Raw genomic sequence first — 24,310 nt, forward strand, 5'->3', positions numbered from 1 at the left:
GTGTGTGTGTGTGTGTGTGTGTGTGTGTGTGTGTGTGTGTGTGTGTGGCTAAGTGTGGTCGCATATGCACTTAACCCCAGCACTTGGGAAGCAGAGGCAGGCAGATGTCTGTTAGTTTGAGGCCAAAACGGTCTACATAGAAAGTTCCAGGCCAGCCAGGAACTAACTTTTCTGGACTTCCTCTATTTACTCCACTCAGTAACTTATAGTATGTGTCTCAGATCCATTCATTTTTATGCTTTATGGTAGCTAGGCACTAGGACAGACTAGAATACAAGACAATATACTACAGTACAAGATAGTACAGAATGAGGAAGTTCAATAAAAATATAATACTGTGTAATACAGTAGTATGTCATTTAGTATCACTTGAGGTCACATATTGTGCCTTTTAATGCAATACATTGCAATCCCATGCAAAACAGTATACACATGGAAAAGATTTTTCAGAAGAGATATACTGATAATGCCATCATTGTGAGCCCTTAATTCACAGGTAAGCTTATTCCAAAGTAAATTTGTAAGTTATCTATGTAATTTAATCTAGAATGACATTTCTTGAAAAATTTTAAGCAACGATATTAATGTGACTGCATACAGTTCACTGACATGAGCAACTTGAGGTAGCTCAAGATTGAAAAACCAAATCCAGAAATGAGAGGCTATGCAGATGGAAACACCTGGACAGAAAGAAAGTGAATTTGGTGCAAGTACAGCACCCTCCTGTGAAGGGACTCTTTGGCAGATCGAGATTTCAGTTTTTGGTGCCAGGGTGTGGGCATCAACAGTGGCAGAATTTTCTGCTCTAATGAAAAACTGGGAATCCTGATATAAACATCATCTTATTACTTTGCCAAAACCTCTTTCTAGCTTTCTTTGAGTTAAATTTCTAAGATTTTTAAATACTCCCATAGAAACTGGACTTCATACTCCTGACCCTGTCCTTAAACTAAATTTTTGTATAAATAGGAATGAAAAGTTTTTCATTGCAATTTAGATATGTACTGTTTAGATATTTCTTTGTATAAATCTATGAATGTTTTAGAAGCTAAAATATTTTTTTCATTGGAGCATTAATGCTTGAGTTAAAATTAAAAGCTTCTTAAGTTTATTGTGGTAGGAAGAGAATGAATTACTGAAATAGGCATAAAAGCAGGAGCATTGCGTATTTGCCTACCCATACAGAATGGGGATGCTCTCACTGCTTACCTCTGTAATGAAAGCAGCTCCTGAAGTTCTCAGATTTCCTGGTAAATCTAATTGGAGTGACTTAAATGCCAGCCATTGTGGTGCATGCCTGCAATTCCAGCATTCGAGACTCTAAGACATGAGAATGGTGGGGAGTTTAATTTCATCGCGGGCTACATAGTGAGTGCAAGAAAAAAAGGAAAAACATAGAAAGGAAAGAAAGTTTGAGAATGGTATGTTTATGAATATCAAATTTGCATAGAATTCTGAGGCCTATATTAAAAAGTGCTTGCTTGTTGTTTATTTAGTTTTTCTTTTGTTTTATTTTCAGATGAAAAGGTTAAAACTCTAAAAATCTGGTATCATCTTGAGATCCACAGCTCTCCTGGACCTCCTGTAGATACAATTGAAATTCATCGTATTGCTCTGGTAATAGCCCAGTAAAGGTTCATAAATTCATTTGCAAAACACTAAGATTCTATCCTTAAAACATACAATTCAAGGAGTATATTGGGCTGGGCGGTGGTGGTGCACACCTCTAAATCCCAGCACTCAGGGAAGCAGAGGCAGGGGGATTTATGTGAGTTCAGGGCCAGCCTGGTCTACAAAGTGAGTCCAGGACAGTCAATCCTACACAGAGAAACCCTGTTTTGGAAAACAAACAAACAAACTCTTGAAAAATCAAAGGAGTATATTGAGATTAGCCGTTCAGAACCACTGTGAACTTTAAATGCTTTGGAGAACTCTTTCAATTACATGGTGTATCATAGTTTCTTCCCCACTTAGCATTCTACCTTCCTATTTCAAGAATTATTAAGTAAAGTTAACTTTACACTATCTCCTTCATTCTCCACATGCTCTAAAGGTGTAACTCTTCTTTCTAGACTCCAGCATGTCAGCATGCATTCTTCATGATATACACCGCTGTGTGTTCTCTTTGAAATATAATAGAATCCTAGCATAGATTTGAGGTGGTACTGGTTAACAGCCAGCTTTCCTTAACTGAATTATTCATGTGTTAGTGAATATATATCTAAAACTGCTTAATAATTTCAAACATCAAGAGTCTAGATTTAATAATTTAAAACATCAGTAGTCTAGATTTAAGTGATATAAGATTATGTTAATTGCTAATATTTTAATTAGATATAATCAATATATTAGCATACAGATAATTAAATTGATCATAATCAAATGTTATTTTCATACAACTGATTACTCAGAATCATAATGTTCAGCTACTAATAATATAAAGGATGTAAATATTTCAAATACTTAGAGTCAATAGCTCTCCCGTCTTTCATAAGATTCCCTGCACTCTGCACAAAGTTTGGCTACAAGTCTCAGCATATGTTTTGATACCCTGCCGGGTAGAGTCTTTCCGAAGCTCACTGTGGTAGGCTCCTGTCCTGTTTCCTGTCTTCTCCCTATTCCAATGTTCATCCCATTTGCCTTTCTAGATGAAGATTGAACATCTTATCCAGGGTCCTCCTTCATGATTAGCTTCCTTAGGTGTATAAATTTTAGTATGATTATCCTATATTGTATGTTTAATATCCACTTATAAGTGAGTATATACCATTTGTGTCTTTCTGCTTCTGGGATACATCACTCAGGATGATCATTTCTAGATCTCACCATTTTCCTGCAAATTTCATGATTTCCTTGTTTTTATTTGCTCAAGTGACAACACATGCTGTAAAGCATATGAAGAAATCAGGACCCTCCTCTATTGCTGGTGGGAATGTAAACCTGTACAACCATTTTGGAAATCAATCTCGTGCTTTCTCAGAAAATTAAGAATAGTGCTACCTCAAGATCCAGCTATACCATTCTTAGGCATATATCCAAAATATGCTCAAGTATACAACAAGGACATTTGCTCAACCATGTTCATATCACCTTTATTTGTAATCACCAGAATCTGGAAACAACCCAGATGTCCTTCAACTGAGGAATGAATACAGAAGGTTTTTCTTTCTTTGTTTTTGTTTTTGTTTTTTCATTGACAGGTTTTTTTCATAAGAACAATTATTAAGCTAAGAAACATGTCATTTTGTTTCCATGTTACAAAATGTTTTTCTTCATTATTTACCCAAGAATTTCTAAGTTTATTTAAAAATATTGCATTACCTTGCTGTGTTACAAATAAACTTCTGTATTTTAAAGTTATTAATATAAGATTTAAAATTTTTTAACAATCTGGTGCAAGCATTCCTGAACAGTGGTTAGATATCCTTCATTTTGTAATTCAGGAGCCAGGACCCTCCCATTGTATAATTCTTTCATTCTATATGTTAGGTGGAAAAAACAAAAACAAGATTTTTACCGATTTTTTTAATTGCCTTGATGTTTAGATGATACAATGGTATAACTCACATAACATTAGAGAGAACAAGATACCAGTGTGCAAGAGGACCTGAGAAATATGACTTCTGGCTGCATGTTTATTCCTAGCAATTTGGTCATGCCATGAGTGTGGAACACAGATATTTAGTGGAAAGATGATGTATCTAGCATGTCAAGGGAGATGAAAAATAATCATTTCCAGCCAATAAACTTTGCTTAATAGGAAAGGATGTATAATGAGGGAGCCCAGACATTTAAGAAAAGAGACATATAGGATTGGGATTTGACCCAAATAAGTAAGAGTAGAGTCATGTGACTAGTGCATTTCCTCATGGCCAGATCTCAGACAGATTTAAAAGACATGATGGATTGTATGCCATGTGCTACTTAGCCAATGTAATGTATAAAAAGAATGCTTTAAACCTCTTGTAATGTTTAAAGAGAACATATTTCTCACAACATATTGTGAGAAATATACTAAAATTATAAATGAAATCAATACTGAAAGTATCTTATATTTCTCTAAAACATTACATATGCATTTAGTTTGCAGCTGAAATGATTTATATCACAAAATTTAATTCATTTTAATATATATTTTAAAATAGTATTCCCATCTTATACGGATACTTCTCTTTCACTGTAATATCACATCATTTTGTTGATGGTTTTCCATATTTTAGTATCTTTACATTTCGCAGGATTGAATATGCATATTTTATTCCATGTAAAATCATGCCTGAAAGTGCAAGAAATTTTGAAAATATACATTATAGTGACTAAAATATTTATTAAGAGAAAAATGATGCATACTTTATAAACAAATGTTCTGTTGTTGAACATAAAAGAACTTGTGTGAAGATGAATCTTTAGAAGTCTATGTGCACTCATTACTATTTTACTTGAGATTCAAAAACTCAATCAGAAGGTTTATGTTTTATTATAAATATAAATGAATTTGAAAAGTTTACTTATCAAAGTGGTGCATTGTGCCACTGGCAAAACAAATAACAGCCAAATATTCCAAACTTTTAAGAAATGTCTTACATAAATTCAAGTCATAAAGTTTAAAGTATCATAAAATTGAATGGTGAATATGATGTGATACAGTGAACAAAACATTAAGCATTTTGTGGTTGTAATTTTCATTGTAAAATTTTTGGACACAAGTACTTGCTGGGTAGGCCCTCTTTCTTTAAACCTCATAATTTTCTGGCCTTGGTATCCAGAGTATTGGGAATTAAGGCTTCTGGAGTCATGCAAAGTTATATATAATATTATTAGCTTTAAATGATAATGTAATTTGGGTATTATTCAAATAATCAAAATACAGATTCAAAGGTGATGATCATCTCCCAGATTGATGAATGCAAAATTTCTTATCATACTGAACACATCAAACATACTTACTATATCTAAATTATGTTCTTAAAAATATTTGTAGCTAGAAAATTAAGCTTTTGAGAATGTTTTGGCATATTTTTTAAAATGCAGAGTATCCATATGAAACCATACTTTTAAATTGCCACGTATGTGATTTTTATTTGATTTGAAGAAAATACTATTGAAACTTTAATGAAATTACATTACAAATGTAATAAAGTTTGATCAACTTTCTACCATCTTAGATATATAGCACATCAGTAAAATTAAATTTTATAAGTATGATAAAACATTTGTTTTTTTTTTCTTTTGAAAATTAGTCCATAGAGTTATACTCCAGGTATTCCCAAGAGATTGAAGTATTAGTAAGCATTTAGTCGCTTTTGTCTAAATTCTCACCTTTGAAAGAATGAGAATGGTTATAGACCTAATAGTTAGGAGTAAAGACAGCTTGTCATGGATATAGCAAGGATGTAAAGGAGGCACTATAATATTAGTGCCTCATGGCTTCCATCCAAACTTTCTATATAACTTTAAAGATTTGTGAAGCATAGCATATTATAATTTTATTGTAAAATGAATGTTTACTTTTGTTGCACAAATTATAGTTCAAAAAAGAAAACAATAAGTTTAAAAGTGATTTCAAGTGAGGCACAATGCTATATAAATAATTATAATCCTAAAATTTGAGGAATGGAGACAGAATTTTGAATACCAGGCTAGTCTGGGTTTCAGAGCAAATTCTTGACTCAAGAACACACACATACACACACGCAAAATTATTTTGTGTTCAAGTGTTGTTGAGAATGATATCCTCTGAAATTTGAAGGCAAATGGTAGGAACTGAAAAAGATCATCTTGAGTTAGGTAACCCAGAAACAGAAAGACACACATGGTATATACTCACTCGTAAGTGGTTATTAGACATATAATATAGGATAAACATACTAAAATCTATCTATACTCCTAAAGAAGTTAAACAACAAGGAAGACCCTAGGGAAAATGCTCAATCTTCATTCTGAAGGACAAACATGACAGACATCAGAAGCAGGAAAAGATAGGGAACAAAACAGGAACCTACCACAGAGGATCTCTGAAAAACTCTACTGATCAAAGTATCAAAGCACAGGCTGAGACTCAGAGCCAAACTTTTGGCAGAATGCAAGGAATTTTATTAAAGAAGGGAGAGATAGAAAGACCTGGCATGGACAGGAGCTCCAAAAGGAGACCAACAGAGCCAGAATACTGAGCCCTGGGGTTTTTGAAGAGAATGATACCCCAACCAAGGACAATGCATAGAGATGACCTAAACCCCAGGCTCACTTGTAGCTCATAGACTCAGTCTCCAAGTGGAGTCCCTAGTAAGGGGAGCAGGGGCTCTCTGGCATGAATTCAGTGACAAGCTCTCTGATCATCTCTCCCTGGGGGGGGGGGGGGGGGGGGGGCATCCTTCCCAGGCCACAGAGGAAGACAATGCAACCAGTCCTGATGAGACCTGGAAGGCTAGGTTCAGATAGAAGGGGAGGAGGTCCTCCACTATCAGTGGACTAGGGGAGGGGCATAGGGGGACAAGAGGGAGGGAGGGAGGGTGGGATTAGGAGGAGACAAAGGAGGGGCCACAGCCAGGATAAAAATTGAATAAATTGTAATAAATGATAATAATAATTAAAAAAAGAATGATATTCTCTAAAAGAAATTTTATATTCTAAATTCTAATATTTTGTTCCAGTTCAGGCCAGAGTTTGGATATTTAATATATAGTTCTTAAAATGTATATAAGTCAAATACATTATTTTATTTTATTTTTTTATTGTGTGTTTGTATATAAATGTTGTTTTTATTTCCTCAGCTGAGGGAATGAAATGGGCTATACCTAAGCTGTACGAATACAAGGCTTGGACTGAGGCCAGATAATTTTTTTTTTCTCTGCTCTAATTGTCTCTAAGCCTAGACCTGGAAGCTTCTAGGCTCTGTACAATCTAATCTTCTATAACCCAGACCTTGAACGCTTCAGCTTCCAGACTCTGTCTGCTAACCTAGGCCTAAAATATTTCCAGCCTCCAAGATTTACTGCTGAATAAACTTATCTTTTCTAGCTCTTTTAATGGTTCAGCTCAGCTGTTCTGCCTCAAACCCCTTTCCAAGCTGACTGGTTGATTCAATCTGTCTTCTCTCTTGGCTTCTCACTGAATTGCTCTGCTTGACCTCAAACTAACTCTGGCAGTATGTTCTAATCTTCTGGTTCCTTTGCATTCTCTGGCTCATTCTCTCTGCAACCTGCCCCTGTAAAACTACCCCGGTAAAACTGCCGTACATACTCTACTCTCCTTACACTACTCTAGCCTACCGCTACTACTCCTCAGTGACTCTTAAGTAACCTCTCTTTCCTGTCCTTTACTAGAGAAAATTGGGCCTATCCTATCTCTGACTCATACTGTAAGATCTTTGTCTGATTCATCACTTTGGGTGACCCTGAATTAGTCATCAATTTTAAACATGAGTGCTTTCTTCTATAAACTAATTTTACTTTCATTGTTTGGGATTATAGATGTGTACTCAGGGTGTGTCTGTATTCCAGCCAAATCATACTGTAATCTTGAGCATGTCTGCATTGCAATAGGTCACATACACCTATTTGGATGTGATCCCTTGACAAAGAAGACATGCTACTGGACTAAAATTGCTCTCTCTCTCTCTCTCCTTCTTCCCCCTCTCTCTTTATCTCTATCTATCTATCTATCTATCTATCTATCTATCTATCTATCTATCTATCTACCTATCTGTGTGTATGCATGAGTATTTGCCACAGTGTGCTTGTGGAACTAAAAACTTGTAAGAATCAGTTTTCTCTTTCTATATGGGTCTTGGCGATTGAACTCAGGTTGTCAAGCTTAGTAGCAAGTACTTTTGCCATATTGCTGGCCCAGAATTAATTTTAAGAAATAAAATGGAATAAAAGATGGTAATAAGAAAGTATAAAAAAGCTAACAGATAGTAAGAGCCTAAGGGTTGTTGTTGTTGTTTATGTTTGTTTGTTTTCTTGATTTGGAGGGGTTTGTTTTCTTTCTTTCTTGTTTTTTCTTCTTAAAGACTGTGTAGCATGATCTTAAACTAACAATGCTTTGTGTGTGTGTGTGTGTGTGAGAGAGAGAGAGAGAGAGAGAGAGAGAGAGAAAGACATATTTTACTAGTAGAAGAGGAAAAATGAGCAGGCACAAGTGTTTTCCTTCCATTTTTTCTCTTTATTTCTAGCAAAAATTGTTAGGCCAGTATGTGGTTGATAACGTTTTTTATCCTGTCATACTTCTTTCCTGTATATATTTTTGTTTGACCCTTGCAAAAAAATAAAATACTAAATTCTATAACAGTCTTATAAACCTTCATAAGGTTGCCTAGAAAACTAGTATATTTAGCATCATGACCAACACTAAGTTATTACCAAAAGAAACCATAGGAAATGGGCATCATGGTAATAATTCTATTGGTGAAAAGCATTTTAATTTAATTATGTTAGGCCTTTCTATATTTATTGACATTAAAGCTATTTTATAATATGTTATTGTTTGTCAAGTTTATTTGGGGATAATATAGAGGAGATTAAGATTTAATAAAGATATATTTAGTAGCCTACCAGGAAAGGAAAAGCTAGTACAAATGGCCTTGGATAACAGTTTTTTTTTTTTTGTTTGCTACCCTAGAGAAATGATTATCCTGACCACAATAGTTGATCCTTTTTTTTTCTTTCACAATCCTAGGAGACAACTTGTATTGAAATTCCCATCTCCAATCCAAGAGACAGATGTATTAATATGGATGTGAAATTAACATCCTCTGCATTTAATGGACCAAAGGAAATGAGACTGAGTGCATTTGAATGTGTGAACTACATTGTATGGTATTCTCCAGCAACCACAGGCTATAAAGAAGAAAGGTGTGCTTTGAACTTTTATTTTAATTTGTAGTTGAGCCTTTGAACTTAGAGCTTAAAATTCATTGTTCTAACATACCTTGTTACTATTCTCTGGTAATATATACTAATTAACAGGTTGTTTTTTTTTTTTTTTTTGCTTCAGTACAAAATTACTATTCACTGAACTATCAAATTAAAGAATCCAAGCATTCCTGATTTTGATTTTTTTAAAATTTATTCAATTTGCATCATAATTATAGCACCCTCCCTCATCTTCCCCAGCTCTCATTCTTTATCCCTATTAACCCCATCCTTTTCCCCTAGTCATCAGAAAAAGGAGCCTTCCTTATCTACCATTTGACCCAGGACTATCAAATCTCATTAGGACTGCCTACATGCCTCTGTGGCCTGGCAAGGCCACCCAACCAAGGGGAAGTGACCAAAGAACAGCCAACAGAGCCATTTCAATGAAAGCCCCTGCTCCCCTTACTAGAGTACCAACATGGAGATGAGCCGCTTATTGGCTACATCTGAGCAGAGGGTCCAGATCCTCTCCTTGCACAGCTCTTGGTTAATTCAGCAGTCTCTGCAGGTTCTCCTGGGCTCAGAATTGTTCGCCTTGTGGATCCCACCAGGGACTTCGTGTCCCCTTGGGGTCCTTCCTTCCCGCCATTCTTCCGTATGACTCCCTGAGCTCTGCCGAAAGTTTGGCTATGAGTCTAGCATCTGCTTCAATCTCCTGCAGAGTGGAGACTTTCAGAGGACATCAACGGTATGCTTCTACCCTGTTCCCTCTCTATTCTGTTTGCACTTCTGAAAGAGAATTAAGCATACTCTCTAGGGTCTCCTTTGTATTTGGTTTCTTTAGGTCTGTTGATTATAGTATGGTTATCCTGTATTGTATTGCTAATATCCATTTTTAAGTCAGTATGTACCATGTGTGTCTTTCTGGGTCTGGGATACCTCACTCAGGATGATCTTTTCTAGTTCCATCAATTTGCCTACAAATTTCGTGATTTTTTTTCCTTTTTTGTTGTTTTTCATTTTTAAATCTATTTTCCTAAATTTTTAATTTTTTTATTAATTACATTTTATTCACTTCCCAGCATCTTCTGCTCCTAATCTCACCCTTCCACCCTCTTATCCTCCCTTGCCCTCTTCCAAGTTCAATGATGGTGGCAGGCCTCCTCCCCTTCAAGCTGACACTAGCCTATCAGGTCTCATTAGGACTGGTAGCATTGTTTTCTTCTGTGACCTGGTAAGGCTATTTCCCTATCAGGGTGAGGTGATCAAAAAGCCAACCACTGAGTTCATGTCAGGGTTAGCCCCTGTTCCCCTACTAGGGAACCCACTTGGACAATGAGCTGCCATGGGCTACATCTGTGCAAGGGTTCTAGGTTATCTCCATGCATATTTCTTGGTTAGAGTATCAGTCTCAGAAAAGAACATAGTGCCCAGATTTTTTGGTTCTATTACTCTTCATGTGGAGTTCCTGTCTGCTCCAGGGTTTTCATCTCCCTTTTTTCATAAAATTACCTGCACTCTGCCTTAAGTTTGGCTATGAGCCTCAAGATCTGCTTTGATATCCTGCTGGGTAGAGTCTTTCAGAGGCCCTCTGTGGTAGGCTCCTCTCCTGTTCCCTGTTTTCTCTCCTTCCGATGTCCATCCAATTTGCCTTTCTGAATGAGGATTGATCATCTTACCCAGGATCCTCCTTCTTGCGGCGCTTCTTTAGATGTACAGATTTTTGTATGTTTATCCTATATTAGATGTCTAATATCCACTTATCCATATACCGTGTGTGTCTTTATGCTTCTGGGTTACCTCACTCAGAATGATCTTTTCTAGATCCCACCATTTGCTTGCAAATTTCGTGATTTCCTTGTTTTTAATTGTTGAGTAGTATTCCACTGTGTAAATGTACCACAATTTCTGTATCCATTCCTCAGCTAAGGGACATCTGGGTTGGTTTCCAGATTCTGGCTATTTACAAATAAAACTGATACAAACATGGCTGAGCAAATGTCTTTGTTGTATACTTGACCTAACTATGTATATATGCCTAAGTATATGGTATAACTGGATCTTGAGGTAGCACTATTCCTAATTCCCTTAGACAGTGTCAGATTGATTTCCAAAGTGGCTGTACAACTTTACATTAACAATAACAATGGAGGAGGCTTCTCCTTTCTCCACATCCTCTCCAACATGTATTGTCACTTGAGTTTTTCATTTTAGCCATTCTGATGGGTGTAAGGTGAAATCTCAGGGTCATTTGCATTTGCATTTCCCTGATGACTAAGGATGTTGAACATTTCTTGAAGTTTTTCTGTGCCATTCGATATTCCTCTATTGAGAATTCTCTGTTTGGCTCTGTAACCCATTTTTAATTGGATTATTTGATTTGTTGCTTTTTAACTTCTTGAGTTCTATATATATTCTGCATATTAACCCTCTGTCAGATATAAGGTTGGTGAACATTCTTTTCCAATCTGTAGGCTGTCATTTTCTTCTGATGAGAGTATCTTTGCTTTACAGAAGCTTTTCAGTTTTGGTCAGGTGTGATTCTAATGGGTTTGCCATTATATGCTACTTGGTCTTTTTTGCTTGCAGCTTTTAGTATTTTTTCTTTATTCTGGATAATTACTGTTTTAATTACTATGTGAAGGGAGTTAATCCCTAACTTTTTTGATATGGTCACCTAATGGCCAGTGCTTTTCAGACATTGCCACAGCTCACTTCAGGTGTATGGACTTGTGAGGTAACTGTGGTCGTTGGTACTCAAGGGACTCTCCTCTCACCAGGAGAAATTCTGGAGACAGCTGCCCTACCACTGGGTTTCTTGCTCTGAATTTAGTGAGCTGCTGCTGCTGCTGCTCTTGAATGGTTTGCTGGTAATAACGCTCTTGAAGAACCAGGGAGCCCCATGGTTTGGCCAGTTTAGCTAGAGATACAGGCTGTGCCTTGGAGCAATGTCTGTGGGCTGATCCCATGGATCCCAGGCTTCTGTAGATCTGAGGCTGGAGTTCTGTGCCCCAGTACCCAAGTGGTAATCATTGGCAGGTGAACTCAACACTCATGCATGCAGCAGCAGGCTAGAACCTGGAGCCTGTTGGAACCCAGGGAAATTTCCAGGGCTTAGCTGGATGTCCTGGTGTGAGGCCTTATGTTTCCCATGCCATGGGGTTTCTTCCCCGACAGGGAGACCTAGTCTGTGGTGTTTGGGGGCCCACAGTTTAGTCCAGGATGGTGATTAGAGCAAACAGGTACAGGAGAGTAGCTCCCTGGAGAATGGGCGTTTGCAGGAATCTGGGAACTTTCCCCAAAAACTTTTCAGGGGATAGGGGTTTGGCCAGGTGCCATGAGATCGCACCTGATGTTTTTTTTCATTGTGGGGTTTCTTCCCAACGTGGAAACCCAGTCTGTCGTGCTTTGGTGCCCACAGTTCGCCTGGAATGGTGAGTCAGGTGCACAGGCATGTGGCTCTGGGCTGCTGACTGATCACTTGCTGCAACCAGGGACATTTTCCAAGGATTATCTGGATGATCTGCCAATTGCTTCCTTCACCATGAGGTTTTCTCTTGACTGGAAAACCCAGTCTCTGGTGTTGTGAGGACCACAGTTCAGTCTGGGATGGTGATCAGAGCACACAGGCATATGGCTCTGGGCTGGTGACTGAGTGCCTACTTGGACCAAGGAACTCTCCTGGGGTATTGCTCGGTGACCAGAAAACAGACCAAATTGCTTCCCACACCGTGGGGTTTCCTCTTACCTGGGAAACACAAATTTCTGGTGTCTTAGGGCGAAGAGTTCAGTCTGTTGGTCGCTAAGCAGTCACTGCTGTACTGCTTGTCCCACAGAAGGTCTTGGAGCCACCACCTCGGATCCCCTTGTTTTGTTTTTAATAGCTGAGTAGTATTTCATTGTGCAAATGTACCACAGTTTCTTTTTTCCATTCCTCAGTTGAAGGATAGCTTTGTTGTTTTCAGGTTGGGCCTATTATGAATAAAGCTGCTAAGAGGAGCGCTCACCTTTCTCCACATCTGCACCAGCATGTGCTATCACTTGCCATTATGGTGGTTGTAAGATGGAATTTCAGATTTGTGTTTCCCTGATAACTCTAAACACTGAGCATTTCTTTGTTTCTCTCTCAGTCGATATTCTTCTCTTAAGAACTCTCTCTTTAGCTCTGTACCCTATTTTTTTAAATTGGGTTGTGTGGGTTTTTTTGGTGTTTAATTTCTTGAGTTCTTTATATATATATATATATATATATATATATATATATATATATATATATATATATATAGGCATTTAAAAACTTTATTGAGAAGAAGGATATCAGAGGAACATTAATAATTTATGCACCAAAATTATAAATACATTCTATTTTCTAGATGGGAACTTAATATGGCAGGATTTATTAAGGGAAAATACGCTATTATTATAATTAAAATATTGGAAAACAAACGCTAAGATGACACCCACAAAATCTCAATTCTGAAAATAATGCCAGATTTTCAAATCATTCAGCTAAATACCAAAATATGGAAGTAATGAATTGATGTAACAGGACTTCCTAATGTGGAATGTTTTATTCTAATTATCCATTAGTGGCTATATATTGAAATTGACCCTTTCCCAATTTATTACACTTTGGTTTTAAATGCATATTCTCAGTCAGGAACATATTCTCATTTTGTAGTTATTATCATAATTATAGTAGACAATATCTATTATATTATCTGAAATGTATATATTTTGCGTATTAGCCCTCTGCAGGATGTAGGGTTGGTAAAGATATTTTCCTAGTCTGTAGGCTATCATTTTGTTCTATTGACAGTTGACAGTGTACTTTGCCTTATAGAAACTTTTCAGTTTCATGGGGTCCCATTTATTGATTGTTGATCATAGAGCCTGTGCTGTTGGTATTCTGTTCAGGAAGTTGTCTCCTGTGCCAATGAGATCAAGCCTCTTCCCCACTTTTTTTTCTAACCGATTTAGTGTGTCTGGTTTTATGTTGAGGGCTTTGATCCACTTGGACTTTAGGTTTTTGCAGGGTGATAAATATGGATCTATTTTCGTTTTTCTACATGTAGACATCCAGTTAGACCAGCACCATTTGTTGAAGATGCTATCTTTTTTCCATTGTATGATTTTTGGCTTCTTTGTCAAAAATAAAATGTTTATAGTTGTGTAGGTTTATTTTCCTCTTCAGTTCAGTTCCCTTGGTCCGCCATTTTGTTTCTTTGCCAATACATGCAATTTTTGTTACTGTTACTCTCTAGTACAGCTTGGGATCAGGGTTGGAGATACCCCAGAATATCTTCTTTATACAGGATTGTTTCAGATAGTCTGTGTTTTAGCTTAGTGCAACAACTGAATTTAAGATGCTTTATGAGAACTGAGGTTTTAACTTTTACTTTTCTTGATAAAAATTTATTGTTTCTTGCGAGTAATTATAAATAATTTCTTGCAAAGCATAGACAAATTACATTGCAAATATTATCCTCTACTGAAAACATACACATGCACACACACATGTACACACACTGTATATGCTAGCAGTGTGTTACTGTAACTATGTATGTTGTCTCATAAAATGATGATTGTGAAAATCTTTTACCTTGCTTGTCAAAAACCTCAAAATTGACTACTTGTAATTTTAATTAAGGGTTACTATGATAATGTATATTTTAAATCTTAACAGTTAAAATTAATAATAGTGTAAATCAGGAAAAGAACAATTAATTACCGTAGCTTGGTGACTCACATTTGTAATTCTACCTCTCAGGAAGCAGGGAGATCCTTGAGTAAGAGATAAGTCCAGACTACACAGTGAGTTCTAGGCCAGCTTAAACTAAAATGACAACCTATCTCAAAAAATAAAAAGTGAAAAGAATAACCAGAGGATGAGGAGCAGAGTATTGTAACAGGAGAGCATGATGTTATTTAAAATATATATATTTCAATAGATTACCATTAGAATTGTGGATTTCTCTAATGTGAATCTAGGCTTTAACTTGTAAAGTTGACCAAATAAAACTTCATTTTTGTTTATTATATGTATTGGAAAGTATATTCTAGGCTTGTTATTATTACCTGATTACATTTTGGCATATATTTCATACACATAAGATTCTCATAGCAAGACTAAGTTAAGGCTAATTGATTCATCTCATTTTGTAAAAAGTGAAATACAAAACTCAATAAGTTAAGTGGCTTGATCAAAGTTATATAAATAAAATACAATAAAGCTAAGACATCAATCAGTGATTCACTTACACTTTCAAAATCTCCATCTTCTGAGAGGTCAGCACATGCTGATTATAAAGATGTTCTTTAAAACAACATTTTTATGATGACCTTCACACAAATGTGTGCATGCATTTAGTTCAACAAAGTAAATTTGATTTAACAAAAGCTATAAACCAGGATATTTTCTAACATTGACATTTAAAATAGCAATATGCATTCAGTTTCAATTCATGCAACAATCATTTGTTAAATCTATATTAATAACAATATTTTCTCTTTGATGAAGTTATGGTCCCAAAAATTAAAAATTAAGAATATATTCATGGTAAGACTAGAATATATAACACAATAGTGATTAGATACTGTGTTTAAAACAGATATTCCTAACATTCTATATTTTGCTATTCCATGTTTATTATACAATCTAAAACAACTAACAAGATTTTCAAATTTCTTTACAACCAGCTTTATTTTTCAGCCTGAATCAGGTGAAGAGTTCTGGTATTTACTGAAATTAACAACTGAACTTCCAAGAACAAAGATATTACCAGAAATGCAATGTGATCTTGGAAAGTAAGTTCTGTTTAATAATTTTATTATGCAAAAAGAAAAAATAAACTGTTATAAGACATTTAACCTTTAAACATGCAAAATAAGTATATTTCTAATGGGAAAATCTGTCAGGTAAACAGATCACGACCGTGTTAAGATTTGCCTACAAAAGATGCTTGTAAATGAGGGAAAGGTAATGTTGCAGTATAGAGCAACCTCCCATATTAAGGCCCACAAAATAAAATGGAAAGCAGAGTAAAGTCCTCATGCTTTTAAGACCAGTACTTTACTGACTGAGTCAACCCCTAAGATTCTGTTAATCATCTCTTTATTTTGATAACACTTACAAACCTTTCTGGATGCTGTTTTGGAACACAAAATTAAGAATTGCTAACCAAGCTTGGGATTTTGAACATTCAGTTTCGTCTCCATTTGCCTTTTTAGGCTGAAGAATAAAATTCCTAGGGTCCTCTAATCTCTGTAGACTTGAAGGGGCTCTAAGATCAGAATGTCAAGCAGCTGAACATTTTCAAACAAAGATGAATAGAAATCATGAAGAAGTGGGAATATTAGATCAGATTAAATACTGGTTTAAAAAAACTCCTTTAAGAAAATTCAGTGACATGGTAACACATTCTACTTCACTATATTATTTAAAAAGTCATGTTCAACTTCTAAATATTTCTCATATTTTGAAATGTAAATAAATATGAGATGGAAAAATGACTCATTAGATAAAGGCTCTTGTTCTGAAGACTGATGATCTGAGGACTTTCCCTAAGACTAACATGGTGAAAAAGAGCACTAACTCCTGACATTTTTCTCCTTACCTTGACATACATGCTGTGCATACATATAATGTAATAAAAGTTTAATGTAATAAAAATTTTAAGGTTAATAAAGGAAAGCTATATAAAATATATATTAAATATGATTAATATGACAGGTTTTCCCTCTGTATAATAAGCATGTTTTACATTGTACTAGACATTTTCTCCTTTTAATACTTTATTATCATTGTATGAGCATGTGTGTGCATAATATGTATGTATGAGTGCAGGAGCATTCATTCAGTGACCATGAATGAAGATCAGAAGAAAACTTTTCATGGTTGGTTCTTTACTTGCAACTTAATATGAAGTATGTATATGTACACACATGCACAAACATACACACACACACAAATGCTTGAAAAGGGAGAATCAAGAACACATCTACTCATGTTGTGTGAAAATTTAATATTTTATTTACTACTCATGTTCCTCTCCTATCATTTCTTTTCATTTCCTATTCTATTTGTCTGTTTCTAATTTTTGAGGGAAAAGTCCACATAACAGAAAATTAGCCATTTTAAAGGATAGAGCACAGTATCATGTCACACTGTTGTACATCTACAGCCCCACCACCTTCCAAACAACTTTTGCTACCCTAAAGGAAACAACAATTCCATTCAACTCTCACTGTAATTTTATCTCCCTGCCTTGACTTGGCAAACACAATTTTGGTTTCTTTCTCTATTTCAGATAGTACATAAACTGAAATTATACAAATGTTAGCTCTTATGCCTGACTTCCATGTAAAAGCCAACATACTCATGGAAACTGAACAACACCATACTGGATGCCCATTGGGTCAGGGAAGAAATAAAGGAAGTAAAGACTTCCTAAAAATTAATGAAAGTGAAGGCACGGCATACCCAATCTTATTGGACACAATGAAAGCAGCTTGAAGAGATAAGTTCAAAGCAATAAGTGCCTTCGTAAAGAAACTGGAGAGATCTCATAATAACAACTCAACAGCTCACCTGAAAGCTCTAGGAAAAACAAACAAACGCACTAAAGATGAGGACAAGGCAAGAAATAATAAAACTCAGGGCTGAATTCAACAAAATAAAAACAAAAAAGACAATACAATGAATCAACTAAACCAAAAGCTAGTCAGCTTTGAGAAAATAAACAAAATTTACAAACGCTTAGCCAAACTAACTAAAAGGCAGTAAGAAAATATCCAAATCAATAAATCAGAAATGAAAAAGGGGACGTAACAAGAGACATTGAGGAAATCCAAGGAATCATTAGACCTTACTTCAAAACCCTATACTCCATAAAATTGGACAATCTCAATGAAATGGAAAATTTTCATGATAGACACCACTTACCAAAGATAAATCAAGATCAGGTAAACAAATTAAATGGTGCTACAACCTCTAAGGAAATGAAAACAGTCGTTAAATTCACCCATCCAACAAAACAAAAACAAAAACAAAAACAAAAGCCCAGAGCCTGATGGTTTTCGTGCAGAATTCTACCAGACTTTCAAAGAAGACCTAATACTCTTTAAAGTTTTCCACAAAATAGAAACAAAAGGAACATTGCCAAACTAATTCTACGAGGCCACAGTCACCCTGATACCAAAACCACACCAAGACCCAACAAAGACAGACAATTTCAAACCTATTTCCCTTAGGAACATTCATGAAAAAATACTCAACAAAGTACTCAGAAAGCTAATCCAAGAACAAATCAAAGTATCATCCACCATGATCAAGTAGGATTCATCCCAAGCATGCAGGGGTGGTTCAATATATGAAAATCCATCCCACATACCATATAAACAAACTGAAAGAAACACAAACACACACATACATGCATGCACACACACCAAATGATCATCTCATTAGATGCCAAAAAATGACATCATGCAGCAGCCTTTCAAGTTAAAAGTTTTTAAAAATAAGGGATACAAGGAACATACCTAAAAGCAATATCCAACAAGCATATAGCTAAAGTCAAATTTAATGGAGAGAAACTTAAATTCCACTAAATCAGGTACAAGACAAGGCTGCCCTCTCTCTGTATATCTTTTCAATATAGTACTCGAAGTTCTAGCCAGAGCAATAAGAAAATTAAATTAGATCAAGGAAATACAAATTAGAAAGGAAGAAGTCAAAGTATCACTATTTACAGATGATACGATAGTATACATGATTGACCCCAAAAATTCTACCAGAGAACCTCTACAGCTGATAAATACCTTCATCAATGTGACTGGTACAAAATTAACTCCAAAAAAGCAATAACCTTCCTGTATGCAAAAGACAAATGGACTGGGAAAGAATTTAGGAAAACTTCACAATAGCCACAAATTATGTAAAATACCTTGGTGTAACTCTACGCAAACAAATCAAAGACCTGTATGACAAGAACCTCTACTGGATGAATACAATGCTGAAGATGATATCAGAATATGGAAATACCTCACATGTTCACGGATCACTAAGATTAGCATAGTAAACATGGAATTTCAATGCAATTCCCATAAAAATACCAACATAATTCTTACAGAACTTGAAAGAACAATTCTCAACTTCATATGGAAAAACAAGAATCCCAGAATAACTAAAACTATCCTTTCCAATAAAAGAACTTCTGGAGGTGTCACCTTCCTTGATCTCAAGTTGAACTACAGAGCAACAGTAATAAAAACTGCACAGTACTAGCATAGAAAAAGACTGGAGGTTCTGAGGGTACAAGAAATTTAACATATATATTTTACTGTTCTATAACATTGGTAAGATCATTTGATTGATTTCTATAGATGGTGGTTGGGCAGCATTTTATTGTCTCTTCATGGAGGGGCATTACTTTTAAATTGGATTGACATGTATTTGTTATACAATCAGACCAGACATTGTTTCTCACAATCATATGCAAATATGATGCAATAGCATAGGATTGAAGGGGGTTACAATTTGGTTAATAATGAAATTATCATTGGTAAGTTTATAAACACCAGCAAATATACTACGTTTGATTTTCCTCCCAGGGAGATCATTCAGAACCTTCCTTTACATAATCCTACGCATGAAACTTTAGAGTTGAAAATAAAAAACAGCAATCCTGAAAATTTTGTCATGGAAATTAACAAGAAAATACCAGTAAGTACATTCAGAAATCCATGAAACTGATCACCACAACTGCATTTTCTAATTCTAATTTTAGGATTCTAATATAATATTATCATTAGAATCATTAATAACAATTTAAAATTTTGAAGGTTAAAAAGTGATACTCCATTCTTTTTATACCTACTCATGATTTGTACTCTACTATTAAACAATCTTATTTTAATGTAGTATTGGAAGTAAATATGCTAAATTATGCTAAATGTACTGCTTGTAATTATTCATAAAATGTGCAACATTATTCTTGGCTATAATTGCATAGTGTGAATATTCATATAAGTCTTTACAAATAATGTTTATTATCCATTACTATCTTACGTTAACAAAAATTTATTGTGAGGGTAAATATGATGTAAAAATCTGTCTTCCAACTATTTATTAAAGTTATATTCAGATATGACAAGTTGAATAAAAGAAAAAGAAGTTGAAACAATAATACAATTAACAAACTCTATTACCTTTAACTTCGCTTCAAAAACTAATCATCTGCATATAACCTGTCTCTTTCTTGTTTCTCTATTCCATTTCTTCATGTCATTTCAACCTAAGTACATGATTCAGATTATATTTTAATATCCTGCAGTCCTCCACCATTATCTGTAATCTATGTAAATTTAAAAAGTTTACGCACCTGTGCTGATTACTGTTTTGTCAATATAATAAAAGAGTCATCAAGAAGAGGGAATGTTAACAGGAAAAAACCCTCCAATTATTTTCTCTAAACTTTGTTACTCTTTTGCACATTTTAAAAAATTCCCTGAATTATATTATTCTCATCTTTTATTTAAAAAAATATATATATATAAAATTTGGTTTTGTATATCATTACCACTGTCAGGGATTATTGAACACGAAATGCTATATTTTACCATTAGATTATAATTTTACTTTGTTGTGTTTGACATTTATCTGTAAAAGTACTTTAGTATAAACAATATTTTTGTCAGGGATTGTGACTCTGCTATTCTGTAACCATTGCTATTACATATTTTAGTATCCCCAGCGTAGTATTTGAATATGTACAATACTCAAGTTTTCTGTGTATTTTGATATAAACATTGTTTCATTTTGCTATCTCTATAGAAAAAATTGAAATTCATTGTACAGATACCAACTAGTTCACAAATATAACTGGATAAAGTGAAAAGAACTACGAAACTTACACTGATATTTACAAACAGTTCATTTCTTTTGAAATTGAAAAATTCACACATAAGGTTCCTATAGTAACTTGGTCTGTACCATAGTGTTCAAAAGCTGTGGGTTCCTAAAGTGCATATTTATATAATTAGATCATTTAAATAAACTGTTTTTAAAATCTAAGTTTAAATATATAAACTAGCTTGTCAGGCCTCATCAAGATTGGCTGCATCATCTTCCTCTGTGACCTGGCAAGGCTGTACCCACCAGGAGGAGATGATCAAAGAGCCAACCACTGAGTTTACGTCAAAGACAGTCCCTGTACCCTTTACTAGGAAACCCACGTGGAAACTGAGCAACCAATGGGCTTCTTTTGAACAGGGGGTCTATGTTTTCTCCATGCATGGTCCTTAGTTGGAGTATCGATCTCTGCATGCCAATATGGACCAAGGTATTTTGGCTCTGTTGTTCTCCTTGTGGAGATCTTGACCTGTCTACCTCTTTTGATCTTCCTCCTCTTCCATAGGATTCAGTCACCCTACCCAAAGTTTGGCTATGAGTCTCAGTATCTCCTTCGATACCCTGATGAGTAGAGTCTTTCAGAGGTCCCCTGTGGAAGGCTCCTGTCCTGTTCCTTTTCTTCTCCTACTTCCAAGATCTATCCTGTTTGCCCTTATGAATGAGGCTTAAGCATCTTCCCTAGCATTCTCCTTCTTGTTTAGCTTCTTTAAGGCTATAGATTTTAGTATGTTTAGCCTATATTATATGGCTGATATCTACTTATAAGTAAGTATATATCATTTGTGTCTTTCTGCTTCTGAGTTACCTCACTCATGGATGATCTTTTCTAGTTCTCACCATTTGCCTGAATATTTCATGATTGCCTTGTTTTTAATTGCTGAGTAGTTTTCCATTGTGTAAATGTACCATGCTTTCTGTATCCATTCCTTAGTTGAGGGACATCTAGCTTGTTTACAGATTCTGGCTATTATGAATAGAACTGTTATGAACATGGTTGAGCAGATGTCCTTATTGAATGGTGGGGCAACTTTTGGGTATATGCCTAGGAGTAGTATAGCTGGATATTGAGGTCCACTATACCTAACTTTCTGAGGAAGCACCAGATTGATTTCCAAAGTGATTGCACAAGGCTACATTCCCTCCAGCAATGGAGGATGGTTCCCCTTTCTACAAAACCTCTCCAACATGCTTCATCCTTTGAGTTTTTATCTTAGCTCTTCTGATGGGTGTAAGGTGAAATCTCAGGGTCATTTTGATTTGCATTGCCCGAAAGACCAAGGACATCAAGCATCTTTTTTAATCAGTGTATTAGCTCCTTTATTTTCTTAATTTTTAATTTTTATATTAATCACAGGTTATTTACTTTGTATCCCAGCCATAGCTCCCTCCCTCATTCCCTCCCAGTCCCACCCTCCCTTCCTCATCTCCTCCCTGCTCCTTTAAAAGTCCACTAATAGGGGAGGTCCTCCTCCCCTTCCATCTGATCACAGTTTATCAGGTATCTTCAGGACTGGCTGCCATGTCCTCCTCTGTGGCCTAGCAAGGTTTTTCCTCCCTCGGGGCAGGGAGGGAGGGGGTAGTTAAAGAGCTGATCTTTGAGTTCATGTCAGAAATAGTCCCTGTTTCCCTTTCTAGGGAACCCACTTGGATACTGAGCTTCCATGGGCTTTATCCGAGCAGGGGTTCTAGATTGTATCCATACATGGTCCTTGGTTGGAGAAACAGTCTCATAGAGGGCCCCCGTGCCCTGATATATTTTGTCCTTGTGGAGCTCCTGTACTTTCCAGGTCATACTAACTCCCCCTTCTTTCAAATGATTCTCTGCACTCTGCGCAAGGTTTGGTTATGAGTCCCAGCTTTGATACACTGCTAGGTAGAATATTTCAGAGGTCCTCCACGGTAGGTTTCTGGCCTGGCCTGTTACTTGTTTTCTCCTACTTCCCCTGTCCATCCCATTTGTCTTTAAGTGAGGATTGATCATCTTACTCTGGGTCCTCTTTCTTGTTTATCTTCTTTAGGTGCTTGTATTTTTGTATGTTTATCCTATCTTATAGGTCTCTATAAGTGAGTTTATACCGTGTGTCTTTCTGCCCCTCAGATACTGCACTCAGGATGAGCTTTACTTTAAGTGTTTCTCTGCCATTAGAAATTCCACTGTTGCGAGTTCTGTTTAGCTCTGTACCCCATTTTTAACTGGATTACTTGGTTTGTTTCTTTTTAACTTCTTGAGTTCTTTATATATTCTGGATATTAGTCCTCTGTCAGATGTAGGGTTGGTGAAGATCTTTTCCCTGTCTGCATGCTTTAATTTTCTTCTGATGACAGTGCCCTTTGCATTACAGAAACTTTTCAGTTTTGTGAGGTAACATTTATTAATTGTTATCTTAGAGCCTGTGTTGTTGGTGTTCTGTTCAGGAAATTGTCTCCTGTACCAATGAGATCAAGGATCTTTCCCCTTTTTCTTCTAACAGATTTAGTGTGTCTGGTTTTATGTTGAAGTCTTTGATCCACTAGGACTTTAACTTTGTAACGGTTGATAAATATGGGTCTATCTTCATTTTTTTTTTACAAGTAGACATCTAATTAGACCAGCACCATTTGTTGAAGATCCTGTCTTTTTTTCCATTGTATGGATTTGGTTTTGGTTTCTTTGTAAAAAAATTAAGTTTCCATAGATATGGGTTTATATCTTGGTCTTCTATTTAATTCCCTTGGTCTGCCATTCTGTTTCTATGCCAGTACCATGGCATTTTTATTACTATTGCTCTATAGTACAGCTTGATATCTGATCTGGAGACACCTCAAGAAAATTTTTTATCGTACAGAATTCTTTTAGCTATTCTGTTTTTTTTTTCTTATGAAATTGATAATTGTTCTTTCAATGTAAAAACATATGTTGGTGTTTTGATGAGAATTGCATTGAATCTGTAGAGTGATTTTGGCAAGATAGCCATTTTCACTATGTTAATCTTATTGATCCATGAGCATGGGAGATCTTTCCATCTTCTGATCTTCTGATATCTTTTTTGATTTCTTTCTTCAGAGACTTGAAATATATATATATATATATATATATATATATATATATATATATATATGTCTTCTACTTGCTTGGTTAGAGTTATGCCAAAATACTTTAAATTACTCAAATTACAAATTGTCTTTTGTACACAGGAGGGCTTCAGATTTTTTTGAGTTAATTTTTACCCAGCCACTTTGCTAAAGCTGAACGAGGTGTCTGGTAGAATTTTTTGGGTCACTTATATATACTATCATATCATCTGCAAATAGTGGTATTTTAACTTCTTCCTTTTGAATTTTTATCCCTTGATCTCCTTTGTTTGTCTTATTCCTCTATCAAGTACTTCAAAATGTATGTTGAAGAGATACAAAGACAGTGGGCAGCCTTACCTTGCCCCTGATTTCAGTGGGATTGATTAAATTTCTCTCCATTTAATGTGATGTTGGCTATAGGCTTGTTGTATATGGCTATATACGTGTGTGTGTGTGTGTGTGTGTGTGTGTGTGTGTGTGTGTGTGTGTG

The 24,310-nt window shown here is 35.6% G+C and overlaps 1 protein-coding gene across 1 annotated transcript in view; it reads left to right on the forward strand.

Moving 5' to 3' along the window:
* Window positions 1–24,310, forward strand: part of LOC129670983 (cilia and flagella-associated protein 47-like) — a 446,637-nt gene that overhangs the window by 352,676 nt on the left and 69,651 nt on the right. Inside the window, 4 exon segments of the mRNA XM_055599611.1 lie at window positions 1,520–1,617; window positions 8,677–8,852; window positions 15,555–15,662; window positions 19,467–19,578. Coding sequence (XP_055455586.1) covers window positions 1,520–1,617; window positions 8,677–8,852; window positions 15,555–15,662; window positions 19,467–19,578 — 494 coding nt within the window.

Source organism: Psammomys obesus, unplaced genomic scaffold (assembly GCF_907164565.1).
Source record: "Psammomys obesus unplaced genomic scaffold, mPsaObe1.curated_primary_1811, whole genome shotgun sequence".
Classification (NCBI taxonomy): Eukaryota; Metazoa; Chordata; class Mammalia; order Rodentia; family Muridae; genus Psammomys; species Psammomys obesus.